At 39.1% G+C, this 15,506-nt stretch overlaps 1 protein-coding gene across 1 annotated transcript in view; it reads left to right on the top strand.

Annotated features, from left to right (window-relative positions):
- Positions 1-2,948: 2,948 nt before the first annotated feature.
- SCML2 (sex comb on midleg-like 2 (Drosophila)) overlaps positions 2,949-15,506 on the top strand; it is a gene marked incomplete at both ends in the record, with an annotated part of 25,860 nt that continues 13,302 nt past the window's right edge. The window contains 2 exons of the mRNA XM_010146671.1: positions 2,949-3,037; positions 4,459-4,702. Coding sequence (XP_010144973.1) covers positions 2,949-3,037; positions 4,459-4,702 — 333 coding nt within the window. The remainder of the gene's footprint in view (positions 3,038-4,458; positions 4,703-15,506) is intronic.

The following is a 15,506-nucleotide window of genomic DNA, read 5'->3' as shown; positions in this document are numbered from 1 at the left end:
CCAAACCAAAACAAACAAAAATACCCACCACAGAAACCAACCCAACCAAAAAAACCCTAATGAGCCACAACAGCAACACCGCTCTCCTGTTATCCTGTTATCTTCTCTAATTTTTATTTCTTGCATTTTTTCATGTTCTTAATGTAAGACGAACTGCAAGCAGAAATTGTTACTGCTGGTTTCCCATCTTACAGTTGTAAACCTACTTCTGGTTTGGTGCCATCGGTTTGATGTCATCAGTAACACAGATGAGAAGACAGAGGTGCAGTGAAGATAGGTATACCTTCTGCTAGCAGCATCTCAAAATATTTGTCGGCCTAGCTTGCTAATAACTTTCAGATCTTTTGTTTGAAAGGTGAAAGTGTCATTTCACTGCAGTATGAAACTTGATTTGGTTGTAGAGGGTTAAAGAGATAAGCAGCAGTTGACATAACCATTAAGACACTTCACATAGAGTATAAGGGCAGAGTTTGGGGCTGTTGTGCTGCTTTAGAAACACAAGAAAAGCAATGTCATCAGGGTTCCAGTCTGGAAGAATATTATTTGGGATAGATAGATAGATAGATGCATACATACAGTCTGCGCCCAGGAGGGCTCTTTTCTTTCTTTTCTGTGGATGTACAGAGGTTTTGAATAAAAGCACTGGTAATTCTTGATGCCTGAGGTAAAAGTTACTCTGTTTAACCTCTCTGAAGTTCTTGGTATGTCCTTGTAGAATTAATGCAGTGATAACCAGTATGAAAGAGAGTTCTAATAGAGAAGAGTATGCCTGTTCCTCAGCTACGCATAGATACAGTGTTAAATGCGTGGCTTCAGCTCAGCAGTGTAGTGCTTTTTAAAACGTGTGTCTCAATCAGCCTGATGAATAAACCACTCTGGTAACGTATAAGGAGGACAGTTGATCCGTTAAGGAGAGAAACTTCCCACAGTGATCAGTGGAAGGGTTGATGCCTTCTCTTCAGGTAATGTTTCTTACTCCTGTTGGCTCAGGCTGCGTGTAGCGTAGCACCTAACAAGCAGCTGCACCCAGGCATGTAAGTTTAGCTGCCCTTTGAACAATTGCTGGTTAGTCAGAAAAAAACCTGCGAGTGCCATTATTTTGTCCCCCCCGCCCTAGATTTTGCTAGAGATAGGCTAAATTCCAGAAATCAAACATTCTGGCATACCTAGATAATTTTTTGAAAAAGTCTTTTTGGCAGTTTTACAGCATCCTGTTCCTGGGCAAAGCTGGGAGCTAATTGGGTGTATAATTACCTCCTGTTAGACATTTAAGCAACTGATTATTTTTTTTTCCTGAGTAGTAGGGAACCTTCTGGATACTAATGTTCTGCTTCTCTCCTAATAACAAGCTAAAATAGTCCCTCCTACCTCATTTTTACATAGGTTTAATTATGCATGTTACGTGAGGGTTTTGAGAAAGTGATTAATGTAGCAAAGGGTTCCTGTTCCAGCCTCTGTTTTTCATAGGTGAGATTTTTTTGTTGTTGAGAGCTTAGTGTTCTCAACAAATTACATGGAGGATATAATTTTCTCTATTTTTACCAGGACAACTTAAAGGCCAAATGAAGGTAATTGAAGCTGTTGTTCAGTTGTCATTCTTCACATGTATGTCTATTCTGGGCTAGCTGGTTAGAAATATTGTGCTTCCATAACCACACACGTTTAAACTATGCAAAGACTCTGGTATCAAACCAGGACTGATAATCAATTCAGCAATCCTCAAATTATGGCACTGTTTGTCAGACGTGAGCTTTGTTTTCATTTGGTTTTGCATGGGTAGTTCCAACTTGAAAACTGTTTATTCAACTGAAGATAAAGCTACAAATTAAAGAACCATTATACCATCTAATCCAATTTTAGATGACTTAGTGATTTAACTGATGGAGAATTGCATATATGTTCCACCTTTCTAGTTACATTTTTTTAGAGAATCGTCAAGACTTGGTTATGGGGGAGCTCATCAGTTCCTGGCAGACTCTGGTACTATTGGCTTTTGGGGAAGATTTCCAATTTGCTGTAGTATGTCTGTCTTTCTGTAGAACTGAGCCAGACGTAAAGCTGCTAAAGATGCAGAAAAAACGTCCATTATATCTGGTGTCTTACTTATTACTTTGAAACATCCATTTGGAAAGCACAGAAATCAAATAGGATTTTTGTTTTGTTTTAACTGGGAATTAGTTGATTCTGAGGGAAGATTATCTGGAATGAGAATGTTTTCAGCACACATTTGTTCTGCTTGAATAAGGTAGTTCATCTAAACAAATTTGATTATTGTTTCTGCTTTTTGTTTTTGCTTGTTGATGAAGAACATTAAAGTAGAAGCATCTTCCAGTTTATGTTTTCCAAATTGATACATGCATTTATTAAAATAATTGTGGTTTTGTTTTCCCATGTTACATGTTTTTTTTGCCTTTTAAAGCTTTTTTCTTATTTTAATGGGGGAGAGAGAAGATACTGGTTGTTCTCGTTTTTTTGTCTGTGGCCTGGTGAAAGAATTACGTTTTCATTCTAGAGACTCCTGTGTCTCTTCAATAAATGAGAGAAGCTGGAATGTAGGATATTTTAGAATAAGAGCAAAAAATGGACCTGAGTAGTAAGCTAGGTGCTTGTGCTGGGGAAATTCCACTGGACAAGGGACTGTGTGGGACAACCTGACGACCTCCTGTACTAGAACTTGAATGTCATTAAGTCTTCTGTGTTTATCTGTAAAATCACAAATTATGATGAGTGACTCTAGAGGCAGGTCACTCAGAATGGAGAAATTATTGCACACCTTTCTGCATCAACAGCGACCCTGTTTGGTCCTTCTTGGATACTTTTACTGTGGCCAAGTCAAAAATAGATGGCAAGAGGCATTAATAAAACAGATGTTAGATCCTTCTCCTCCTGTTATATTTTACAGACTGAAAGCAGGGCTGTTATATACAAATAATGTATTTGTTACTCAGGGTTCCAGATGAATGCGTCTTCTTGGCCAATGTTTCTCTTAAGAACTCTCAATGGAGCTGAAATGGCACCTGCAGCATTCTTTAAGAAGGTAAGAAGAAAGGGACTGCTAGTAAACAACTTCCTAACAATTGGTCCATGGTTACATTTTTTTAAATGAAGATGCCAAGGTATTACCCTGTTGTCTGCAGCATGGGAAAGCAAAACTATTATTTAACATGACTTTGAACTGGAGTGGTGAGCTACAAAGCTAGAAAGTGACCTTCTCTTCCATTGAGATGGGCATCTCTTCCTGACTTGGGACTTTAAAATATGGCGAATTGTTTAGAAAAATTGTGTTAGCTTATTTTTTGTCTCCTGGATTTAAGATACAATGCATATCACATTTCTGAATGGCACCATAGACACATAGTTATGCAGAGGAGTAAAAAGGAAATGTAGTGGGGTATAAGAGCCATTGGAATACAGTAGTGTTGGAAAGGTTTTGTTAAACGTTTTCCTTGGGTACATACTCACCCTTCAAAATGTAGTGAGAAAGTAGTTGAAAACAGCAGAAAAAATGGTTCAGTTTTTTAAACATGACTCTTGAGTAAGTTACTGTGAAACATGGAAAAATTTTATGAAAACAACAGTAATATTAAAATGACTCGTTGGTTCAATTTTTTGTCAAGGTAGTAAGACCCTGCTGTCACACCGGGTGACTTAATTTCCGATACTGAGAATGGTGTTGGCAAGTTTGTCAGCAAATTAAACAGTTGGGTTCAGACTTGCAATCACATCGCTTGCGTGTTAACTTCATACAATTACATAAAATTTCAATACAGAACGATATAAATTTTTTTGTGGTGTGATAAGCCACACGTCCCTGTTCTAGCTTACCAGCACATCTGGGATGGCTTTTGGATAGTGGGGTTCCTGAGACTGGGGTGGTAATTCAGGTTACATCCGGTCACAACTCCTGCTGTGGGGGTACACTTACACTGGTCACACTGAGTTGGCTTTTGTTTTTCTTTTGTCCACTTAGCTCAGTTGGCCTTAGACCAATTCCAAGAGGCCTATAAATAATGTCCAGTGCTAATGAGTTTTTCATGGATTAATTGGGAGCTGAAGCTTTTACCAGGCAGTTATCAGTCCCCAGAAATATCCATTCCTTGCAAACCTCCTCTTCTTTATTAACATGTCATAATTTCATTTTATTGTCTTTGCTGTCTTGCCCAGACATAATGTATTGGGTGCAACCTATTGCTTATGTAAATACTTATAGCAGGGCCTTTCTGCCATGGAGAATTTTGCTAATTACCCTAACTGTGTTTGTGGGAACAGATCTGGATTTTTGTGGCACCGAAGATCAAAAGCAAATCAAATATGAATAAGTTTCCATGAATGTCTACTCTAACTTTTTTGAGAGTAGTGAGTATAAGAATTAAGGATGTTGAACAAAAATAGAGGTAGGGTGTTTTTTATTAAAGAGGCCATAGAAATACAAATATTCTCCCACTCTTACTTTTATAGGAACCACCAAAACCTGTGCCAAACTGCTTTAAAGTTGGAATGAAGCTTGAAGCGATAGATAGGAAGAACCCATACTTGATTTGCCCAGCAACCATTGGAGATGTTAAAGGAGATGAAGTTTTTGTTACATTTGATGGCTGGAGAGGAGCATTTGACTACTGGTGCAGATGTGATTCTCGAGATATTTTCCCAGTCGGATGGTGTAGCCTGACAGGAGATGCATTACAACCACCAGGGAACAATGGTAAGATGACTAATAATATTGCTTAATTGTTTTTCCCCTCCATTACAGCAGAATTTTAAAAACCAGCTGGCTGTATGCAGATAAGACTAAAGATTTGATTTGTGGGTAGCTGATAAGTGTGAAATGTTAAATTTTCTTTATGTAGTTAATAGGATAGTTTCTGGGAAACAATTTTTGTTCATAGTAACTCTGGGAACACATTTTATTTAATACTTCTAGGAGGGCTTTTGATAATCTTTAATTTTAAAGATTTGATTTGTGGGTAGCTGATAAGTGTGAAATGTTAAATTTTCTTTATGTAGTTAATAGGATAGTTTCTGGGAAACAATTTTTGTTCGTAGTAACTCTGGGAACACGTTTTATTTAATACTTTAATTTTTGTGCGCTTGTGAAGGATCTTGGACTTAAACTAGATTTGCTGTTTGTATTGTACATAGATGCTGCTGTTTAACAATACTAATATATTTGCTGCAGCAGCATGTTGTATTACGATAACTGCTAAGAAGGGCAAGTAGGTTTTGTTTCTCTGACTAAAAGTTTAAACTACATATTTAGAGTTTCTTTTTTCACACTCAGACAATTTTGTCATGAAGCTGCCTGTTCTGAATGCCTTATCCTCATACCTACCTGATATATGGCTTTGTAAAAAAGAGGCAGCGTAAATAAGTGGCGTAAAATTTTTAGAAGATGCTTTTGTGACAGTTTGGATTGCTGAGTCCAATCACATCTTCTGGAAACAAGTATTATTAAATTGTTTAGTCTACTTCAGTTGCAGTGCTGGAAAACCAGCAATATTTTGAGATAATATGTACAGAAACTTTCTCGCCTGATTAGTGCTTGATAGAGGTCAAAGAGCTGTTTAACAGTTAGCAAAGTTGGTTACATATTCCTGTTGTCCAAGAAATTAACAAAATTCTTATGTTCAAATTTGCTGAAGGCTTGAAATGCCTACCCAGGTATTTTTATGGATTCTATTGCTTTGTTACAAAAAACGATAACACTTTAGGCATTAGTAAAACCTGAAACAAGATACTTAGAGACTGTTCATCAAAATCTAGAGTTGTGGATGTGTGATGGTAACTGGGGGTGGAGTGGTGCAAGTTGGGGATTTCATTAATTTTACTTCTAAAAGTGAGCCCAAAGTTAATTGCAGTTTTATTAAAATTGTATGTGCTCCTTTATTCCCCTGTTCTGAGCATGAAGAATTTGTTCTTTCAGTTTTGCTTTGTGTGCTTATTTTTTATGTGCTGATTGTGCATGTTATATGCACTTGTCAAATTTACATGGCTAGATGAAATATTTTTTGCTCTCAGGTTATGCTTTTCACTGTTATTTGATCGCTTTTGAGCCATTAAAAAACTGTAATGATAGTCCTTTATGAAGATGTAAATAATAGCTTCAAGGAGAGTGTAATCAAGTAATTTCAGTTCAGAAATATGATAATGTTTTCAGGATTCTTCATTAAGTCACATTAACATTGACTGCTCCTGTTAAGGAAGAAAGTATGACAGATACTATGTTGTAGGGATTCACTTGAAATATTATAGTATTATTCTCTTTCCCTGCAGGTTAGTTCAGTATTTCTGCCTTGAATTGCCACATTAGAAAGTGAATATAATTGACTTGAGTGTGGCTTAGATTTCAAGAGTGAATATAATGGGAGGTATTCTTGACTTCTTTTGTAACTACTTTTTCTAAAAGCATGTAAATGTGTTAAATCACTAGTTAAAGGTCTGAACACACCCTCTACCCCCTAGATTTTGGTTACCAAGCAAAACCAATATCCTGCAATCTAAGCATGAAAGCAATAAATGATGCTTTAAATTTCATCCATACCTTGGACAATAATTTCCTGCCATGACACTTATATTTTAGAGTCTGATTTATCCCTTTTGAAAGAGAGGTGAAATCCAGTAGACAATATGAAAATTAGGGGAGATTTTATTTCAGCTGTTTACTGTCAGTCATTTGGGATGTTCAGAGAGAACTTAGAACCTCTGTCATGGGAAGTTTTTAAGAACAGTGTAAACACAGGCTTCTTACGTGCTGGTGAATTTATTCAAAACAGATTAAGTGGTATATTTAGTCTTTATAGTCTTATCTTCTGTAACTCACATTGCTTTTAGAAAGGTCAGCTCAGGAACTAAGCCACCATGAATAGAAGATAAAATGGAGAAGGTAGGTGAAAAGTTGTTTTGGACCAAGTGTTTTTAAGATTCAGGCCTTAATCTTCATGTTGATGTTTTGTCTTTGGTCCTAATCAGAAAATGTGACTTAGGTGGACCTGGCTGGGTGTCAAGGTATGTGTACAGTAGTATGTAATGTAGCATTCAATAGTTATGCTTGTAGAAGCTGTGTTTAGCTAATATTGCAGGGGTTTTTTTCCTTGGAAATATCTCTGATAGTAGTAATTGGTGCTGTGTATGGTTTGACAACAGTCCTTGATGTTGGCTTGGCCTCTTGGCCCAAGGTTAATATTGCTGGCCCAAGGTTGCAGTAGATTTTCTCTACTTGGTAACTTAAGTGCTTTTAGAGCTGCCTTGTCAGTCAGGAACATCAACATGAACTGTAGCTGGTGAAAGAAGTTGGCATGATAGTTGGATCAATCTGAAGGACCATCTGCTCTGTCAGGCTTTCTCCAGCAGTGGCTGAAAGCAGGTGTCTGAAAAAAAGCATAAGCACATAAGAGAATTTTGCAGAAGTGTTCCTAATATCTGGCTATCTACAAGCCAGCACCTTCCAAGCCCAGAATAATGCTTTTAGGCTGAGTACCTCCTGGAGGAGCTTGATGTATTTTGTTCAAATATATTTTGGAGCCATCTGAACTTTTAGTACCTACAGACTCTTGTAGTAAGGAGTTCTGTACTTGAGTGTATCACAGAATGGTTTGGGTTGGAAGGGACCCTAAAGATCATCTAGTTCCCACCTTTCCTCACTGGCCTGGGTGTCTGCCTGGCTGTCTCTCTCACCTCCCACCCCTCTCTCCTTCTGCAGATCTCTTTGGTTTTCCTTTTAACTATGTTAATCACAGCGGCGCTGTCTGGCTTGGCCTTGACTGGAGTCAGGTCTGACTTGGAGCCAGAGAAACTTCTAGCAGCTTCTCATAGGGGCCATCCTTGTGGCCTCTTCCTGGCTACCAAAACCTCACCACACAGACTCAACACAACAGACTGCATCAATTGGCTTTCCATTATCTGCTTGATTTTTGACTCCTTAAAAAAAAAAATTAATAGTAGGTTTGTGAGGTGGGACTCTTCTCTACGAAAGCTATGACTGCTTCTCCCCCAGCACGGCCTTGTCTTTGGGCTCACCACCTCTGTTCTGTACAAGGCTTTAGCAACCCGGCCAGTAGAAACTCTCGCTGCCCTGTACGTACCTTGCCGGCCAGAGTGTTGGTGTCCCATTAACCACCTTTAAGTCTCCGAACTTAAGGCAGTTTTAAGGACGAACTTGCACAGCACTATTGATAGATTGGACATTTCAGCTTTTCGTTTCCTTAAAACTCCTGGATGCTGTATGTCCTGCCAAGTCTCTGCTGTTTGTTTTGTGTCGTTTGCTGACCTCTACTCCTGGTACCTCATATCAGGGAACTTGTTTCACATCCCTGTGAAGAGGGTTTCTGATATGGGAACTGATGTGATGAGCTTCCTTGGAAGTCAGTATGAACACAAAAAAACATTCAGTCTTGCTGCTTTAGTATTACCTTCTGTGTTTGCTCATGCTGAAATTCCATTGTCTGTTGGGTGCGTGGAACTTCTGCTTTTGATAGGCTTTTAAAAAGGCTTTTTAAGTTTGATATCTTTTGAATGTTTTTCTATTAACTCTTTTTCTAGGCCAAACATCTTATCCTTTTCTATTTAACTGCCATAGATTGTAATTTTTGTTTTACTCAACTGGGTAACAGAAAGCTGTTACTGTGCCTAAGAAGATCCTTGTATTGCACTGCGGCTAGCTGTATGTGAGGCTTATGATTGAAGTAGATGGCAGATGACTGGAGATTGTCAGAGCAGTTTGGGTTTGCTGTTTCTATATAAATTCATTTTACTGTTTAGTTGTTCATGACAGTGACTTAGGCAACCCCCTTTTTTTTATTCATAATAGAAGTAAAAACTTTTCCAAAAAGCGAGAGAAAACAAAAGGACAACTGAGGACGAGCCATGTAGGAAATAAGTAGTTTCACCTGCAAAGATTGATTTCAGTATAAAGAAGTATCTATCATTTAGATGTGAACAGCATCGGGAAGAGGGATCAGTTCCCATGTATCTCTGACCCCCAGTGTCTTACGAAGCCGGATCTCTAACGCATAAAGGTGAGGCAAGAATTCATGAAGGAGGAACTCCTCTCTGCACTCTTACAGGAGAGAATTTGGGTGACCAAGGGAAGATGATGTAGTAATCTAAAAAACAGTGATACACTGTGACTTTTATCCTTAGTCCCCTTTTCTCCTTGCTACTTCTGTCTCTTCAACCAACCTCCCCCCTCCAAGTCCTGTGTCACCTCATTGCTTTTCTCCCAATTCGGTGCATTTATCGTCAGTGAGAGCAATCTTCTTTCATTACACTAATCAGCCTGTGATGTTAAAGGTCTCCTTCAAAAGCTGTCTGCAGCAATAAGAGTAGTACAGGCTCAAGCAGAGATTATAAAGTATCTTATTTGTCTGTTTTATGATTTCTCAGTTTAATTTAATTTTCAGACATGTTCTCCATGCTTATTTTGTGCAGATTTTTCCAAGCTAGCTACTGGAGATACACTTCTCTGTTATTGGTAGTGAAATAATGTCAAAATAAACGTGCTGTATTTTCAGTTGAGTTGTACAAATGTGCAACATCAATATAACCTTAAGTACTACTCTGTAATGTTTGCAGATGAAACAAAAGTGTTGACATTTTAGACAGAGCTACAGTTAGATCTGTGAAGAGACTCTGTATTGGTTTAGGTAGCCAAAAAAATTCAGATAAGCATGGTATTTCTTAAGTTTCACTAGAGAAAGAAATAAATGTTGAAATGGTACAATTTCATACCGCTGGAGGTTTCATTTTTTTCTCAATACAGCCAGCTTCTTTTCAGAAGCAGGTCACAGTAGTTAAATCAGGCACATACAGTAAGCAGATTTATGCTGTCTTCAGAATAGTACATGAAAACTCCTCAGTGTTTCAGGCTAAAATCTGATTTGCCACATTCTCTCACATGTTAAGCTTTTTTTATTTGGTATTAATGTTTCTTGGCATCTTGCAGCAAGGCCTGGATGGTGTTGCTACAGGGCAGTAATCACTTCAGAGAAAATAAAGGTTTTGCCTTCCAGAGAGAGCTGTGACCTTACTGTAAGTCTGGTTTCCTCACCATCTTACCATGTTTATTTATAAGGTAGTTGTAATTTTCTTTTAAACTGTTAAGTACTCCAACACATGTGGTTTTGACTGTTACATGGAAAATACTACTTTTATTTGCTCTTGTTCAGGTCTTGTGGATACTAATATCAACAGTGGGTGTATTGCACAACTAGTGGATGGGATTCAGTGGATTTTTTCCAAACCAGTGTTAGTACATATAAGCTACGTCAGTGCTGTCATTCAGATATTGAGACAAAACAAATTGTGGCATTGTACTAACTGCACTCTGTGTTTGTTTTTTCTTCCTGTGTGGCTTGTGGCATTATACTGTTCATTTTGGGCCCACCTTTCATCCTTCTGATGCTATTTGGGGGGAAAAAATTGGCAAAAACTGGGGAGAATCAGTAAATGATGGGGTGAAGAATCAGGATGTTAAAACTCTTACCTGATGTGTAGAGCAGTGGTTTGCCAGGCTTATTGACAGATTAATCATCAGCACACCTAAACTGTCTTCAGGTAATTCAAGTTTGTCCTGCTTTCATAGTTTATTGGGTATTTATTTACTCTTCCTTCTCATCTTATCAGCAAAATACAGTTCTTGTTTTGTGGTGGGTTTTTGGTTTTTTTCTCTCACTACTGTGGTTGCAATAGTAATGCTTTGTTGAAGGTTGAGACTAGAAGCTGACTTCTCACAGTTCATAGTTTCTGGAGATTAGCTGGAGAGATCTTTCTAGGACTCTGTCTTTATCTTTACCTGTATCCCCCACTCCTGCCCGCCCCCTGCCCCTGCTGGGCTATTACAAGTTGGTTTTTTGGAAGTGATACATATTAGTTGCTTGGCAGTGGGTTTTGATGGAGCTTAATTGTTACTTTCACAGGTCTGTTCTGTAGCTGCTGGCTTGTCTAGCTCTTGAAAATGTGGAGACTGGGTGTGGGGGTGAGTGACCGAAGGTGCTAAAATGCTGCCTGGGGAAGTTACTGGGAAAGAAATGCTTTCCTTTCCTCTGGTTTTGTCTTATGGTGCTTGGAACCCTCCGTTTCACCTTTCAGAGCTGTGAAAAGAATGCTAGGACTTCTCACAGAAGATAGAGATGACTTACCCCCTCCCCCCTTTTCTTTTGTTATACTGGTAGCAGAAACTAAAATCTAGAAATAAGAAAATTGCAAGCCATGATGTCCATGTCTTGCCACGGTGGACGCTGAAGTTTCCAAGTGCAGTCTTGCTTTTTAAATAGCAAAATGATGACTTGTAACTGTTGTGGTTTTTTTTTTCCCTACCATAGCAACATATCAATTAGTATCTCACAGCTACCTCTTAACCAGAAGCAATCCAAACACAGATAGAAAGAGGTGGCATGTATTACAGATACTTATGCTTTTGTATGGCTCTCTTGTTCGACTGAGACATAAGGATATAAATTTTTATAATCCTTGGCAGTAAGCTGTTTTGAAAAATTGCTAATCTTTTCCACCTCCTTTCCCAGTTGTCAAAACTATCATGATTATAACTTACTGCATTAAAGAAGGTTAATTGTCTACTTAAAATCCTGGGCTGGAAGTCCAGGAGGTATGTTTCCATTACTTCCGCTGTAGAACGCTCACATGGATTTAGGGTAAGTCGCTAAATCTCTTCGCCTCATTTTTTTAATCCGTAGACGAGAGCTAGGTTTTTATATTCTCACAAAAGCATTCGGCTTGTGTCTCCGTGGGGGCATAGGAACAATACTGCAGTACAAATAGAATAATTTCTGTCTGGAAAGAAATGCTGGTTTAAACACTGAATTACTGTTTTTTACTGTCCTAATTGGCATCTTCAGCTAAGGTAGCAATGCTGTGCTCGCGGAGTGTATGGCAAAATGGTCGTCTTACCTTGCTTCACGTAATTTTACTTCTGCTTTCTGGAGTCTTGTAACTGCTGCTCTGTGACACCAACTGTAGGGTAGATTTCTAATATTATGAATAATACTATAAATATGAACCTTTTTTCCCCTCACTTTCTATAAAAACATAGAGTGAAACCATCACTGTGGATTATTTGAGGGAATTTTGTTAATTAGGATTGCATGAGAATTCAGGCTTCTGAGCTGTCATCTGTCCCATCCCTTTCTCAAGCGCTGGAGGTTTCCGTAGCTTCTGATTTCACAGTTGCCTTAAATAACTGACTTACTCCATCAAGACATCTTGGGGATAATGTTCTGGAGTCAGATTTTGCAGTCCTGCATGTGTCTGGTGAGTTTTTCTGCTCCTACGAGCAGAATGTGGCCCTGGTCTCAGGTCTGATCCTTCCCGTCCTCACGCAAATGAGTGCAGTGGACTCCAGTGGGTCTGCTCTGTGAGTGAGGAGTCAGCTGTGGCCGTGCTTCTTTAGGCTGTGGGTTCCGAGATGGAGGGTTTCAGCTTTCTCTTACATAGGTTGGAGACAGAGTTTATAGGTGTTGGGTTCTCACTGAATGTTTCTTGGGGGGTAAAACCAGAATGTCTTGAATGAGCAGTAATTGCAAGTGTGAAAGCTGTTTGTGTGTTGCTCTAGGTAGTCACCTATAGCCCTCGCTGACAGTACAACTAGAGCTCTGTGAACTTTGAAAACGCCGTTTAGTTGCTAACACTGCTATGCTAAAGTGTGTTTGTGTAGCAGGATCTCTGCTCTTCAGTTACTGAGGATGCCGGTACACTTTTTGGGTGTAAACAAGAGACTTGGGAAAGAATGCCATGCATCCCACTCCTGAAACTGGAGCTGTGGATGTTTGTGTGGAAGAGCAACACGGCACAAATGCTCGATTTTGTTTGTGCAAATGAGAAGGCCTTTGTGATGCAAAGCAGCATCCTGAAAAGGCAAATGTGCTTTTTTGGTTGTAAATATCCCAGCTAAATACTGCAGTAATTGCAAGCAGAGCTTGGCATTTTTCCTCTCTATTCTCTTCATCGTTATATTTTAACAAGTTCTCATGAGACTACTAAAACGTCTTAGCTTTTGGAACATGTGGCCTAGTGGGGATAACTCTGTCTGCAGATGCAGTGGGTTGGCAGCTCGATTTTGCATGTCTTTTCATTTCCCTCCAGATCCTGTGACCCAGTGTAACCTTTGGTCTCCCTCTGAAGGCCGGGGTGAAGGAAGTATGAGCAGGTGACTGATGATCACTGTCAATACAGCCTGCAGACAATATGGGAATTACTTTAGCAGTCTCCCACTCCCTTGTGCTACCCCCATCCTCTCTTAAATCAACAAATGCAAATAGCAGGCTCCTCATTTGCTGCTATCTCTGGGAGGCTGCCCGGGCAGCATGGGCTTTGTTGCAGTCTTGCCTATTGAAAAAATCAGCTTCAGCCCTAGGCAGAAGGAAAAATACCAAATGGGACCCGACCCTCCCCCTTAATGGTTAATGCTGCTAATATTTGGTCCTCTGGCGTATACAGGTAGGAAGATGCTGAGATAAGGGTACTTGATGTGTGTGTTTCAAGAGGGCAGCCTGAAGTGGTTGGAGCTGTTTGCGTTGTTACTCTTTGTCGGGTAAATGTTCTTCTGGAAGGGAGTAGAGATTGCCCAGTGTCCTGAAACTCATACGTGTGCTCCTAGAACCTTTTGACGTAGCAGTTAGCTGTGTACTTAACCTTAGCTGTGTCTTTTCTGTGTAAGAACAAAATGTGTTGGCTAGATTTCAGCATAGGCAAGGGTACAAAGGATTTGTGAACCAACATTTCCTTAAAAGTTCGTGATCGTTTTGTTAAACGCATAGTTGTGTGGCACAAATGCATAAGAATAGTTGCATTTTACACTGGTGTAAGCCTAGTGCAGGCTGCAATACGTAGTACGGCATACAGTTGATACTGTTTTGCTTTCCGGATGTTCCAGTTGTCATTCAGCAATTTGGAGACCTAAGAGTAATGCTACGCCAGCATTTGGTTAAAATCCTGTTCATCTTATTTTAAGCTGTCATTGCATATGAAAATTAGTTTTGGCATACATATGTAAAAGGAAAGTGTTCACTTTGCACATCCAGAAGGTAGGTGGTCCTTCTCAGATACCTAGTGATATCACGTCTGTATTTGATGAATTAGGATTGCAACCAGCCGTAACGAAGATATTTCTTCTCAACTGCCATTTAGGAGTATTAGATTTGTCACCGAATCAGACAAATAACAATGTATGTAAATGCTCTTACAGCTTTAAAAATGTGTGTCGGTAGGACTTGTATCTTAGAAGTCTGTTTGCAGTGTGTATTTCATCTTACTGTGACATTTTCTATTGAAAATACTTAATAACAGTTAACTCCCGAATAAAAATTCAGAGTTAAAGTAGTTGTAAAGCTGGGTGCTGGACTGTTAAGGTGAATATCACTCATAGAGCTAGGCATTAAAATTGTTATGCAATCTAAGTATGTTCTTATCTGAAGATCTCATTTCAGATGTATTTTGAGTTTTATTTTGTGTTTTATTGGCTTACCAGAAAGCCTCAACATCATAATATTTTAGGAGAAGGAATGTTCCAAATTCAAACAAATCCAGGCAATTAGCTCTTAGCAGCTCCTTATGATCCACTTCCAGTCTGCAGTAGGGCTTTGGCTCAGGCACTGGTGACTGACACAGTCAAACCCCTCTTGAACTGTAACTTGCAATACTTCTAAGTTGTGTCACATTATGTACTTAGTATTTAAGGTTAGGAGTTTCATCATCAGCGAAAGGCTGTGGTAGAGCAGTGTGATAGTAGAAAGCCATCTAATTTTAGTGTAAAGGCTTCAAATGATTTCAAATATACTATGTTACTTTCCCAAATCTCTCTCAACAGGGGTGGTTTGATATCACAAAATCTCCCATTCTTATCTTCTACTTACCTCTTCTGCCACTTCTGCATCTGCCTGCCTGCCAGCAATCAGTCCAAAGAAACAGAGTATTTGTTGGACTTTTTGGACTTTTAGTACTTGATTTTTCTTAGCCACGGGTCCTGCTGTAGCATGGTGCAGTTTAGCTTTTCATTGATATGTCCTTATCCGTAGGTTCTGCTTGGCATCCTTCTGGTGTTTTACTAGGTCCATTGTAAAGGGAATCGTTAAAATAAAATCATCATCATTACTTGAGGGAAGAGTGAGTGGGGTAGAAGAGTGCTAACTGGGAAGTTCTGTTCAGTGACATCTGCTTACATCTTGTAGCTTCACACCAGATTATAATACAGTCACATTGTAACATATCGGATCAATTTTGTGTTGGGATGGGAGATCCAACAGAGAACCACTTCAGTGCTAAGAATGTATAAAAATGGTACTTTGTGTTTTGATTTTTGGAAGTCCTTCTTCCGCAGACAATTTAAGTCTAGCTGACTCCAGGGAGAAAAATCTGGGTACAGTTATGTGAACTGATCTTTCTAAAGTGACATCTCCGACAAGTGCTCATTAATGATACTTCTGCTATCACTAGTTTTCCTTCTTCAGTGGGATGATTTTCTTCACTGCTCCAAATTGGTTTGTAGCTCTGTAGAGGTA

This window comes from Eurypyga helias, unplaced genomic scaffold (genome assembly GCF_000690775.1).
Source record: "Eurypyga helias isolate BGI_N326 unplaced genomic scaffold, ASM69077v1 scaffold8482, whole genome shotgun sequence".
In the NCBI taxonomy this organism is placed as follows: domain Eukaryota; kingdom Metazoa; phylum Chordata; class Aves; order Eurypygiformes; family Eurypygidae; genus Eurypyga; species Eurypyga helias.
This window is presented reverse-complemented; position numbering and strand designations above follow the sequence as displayed.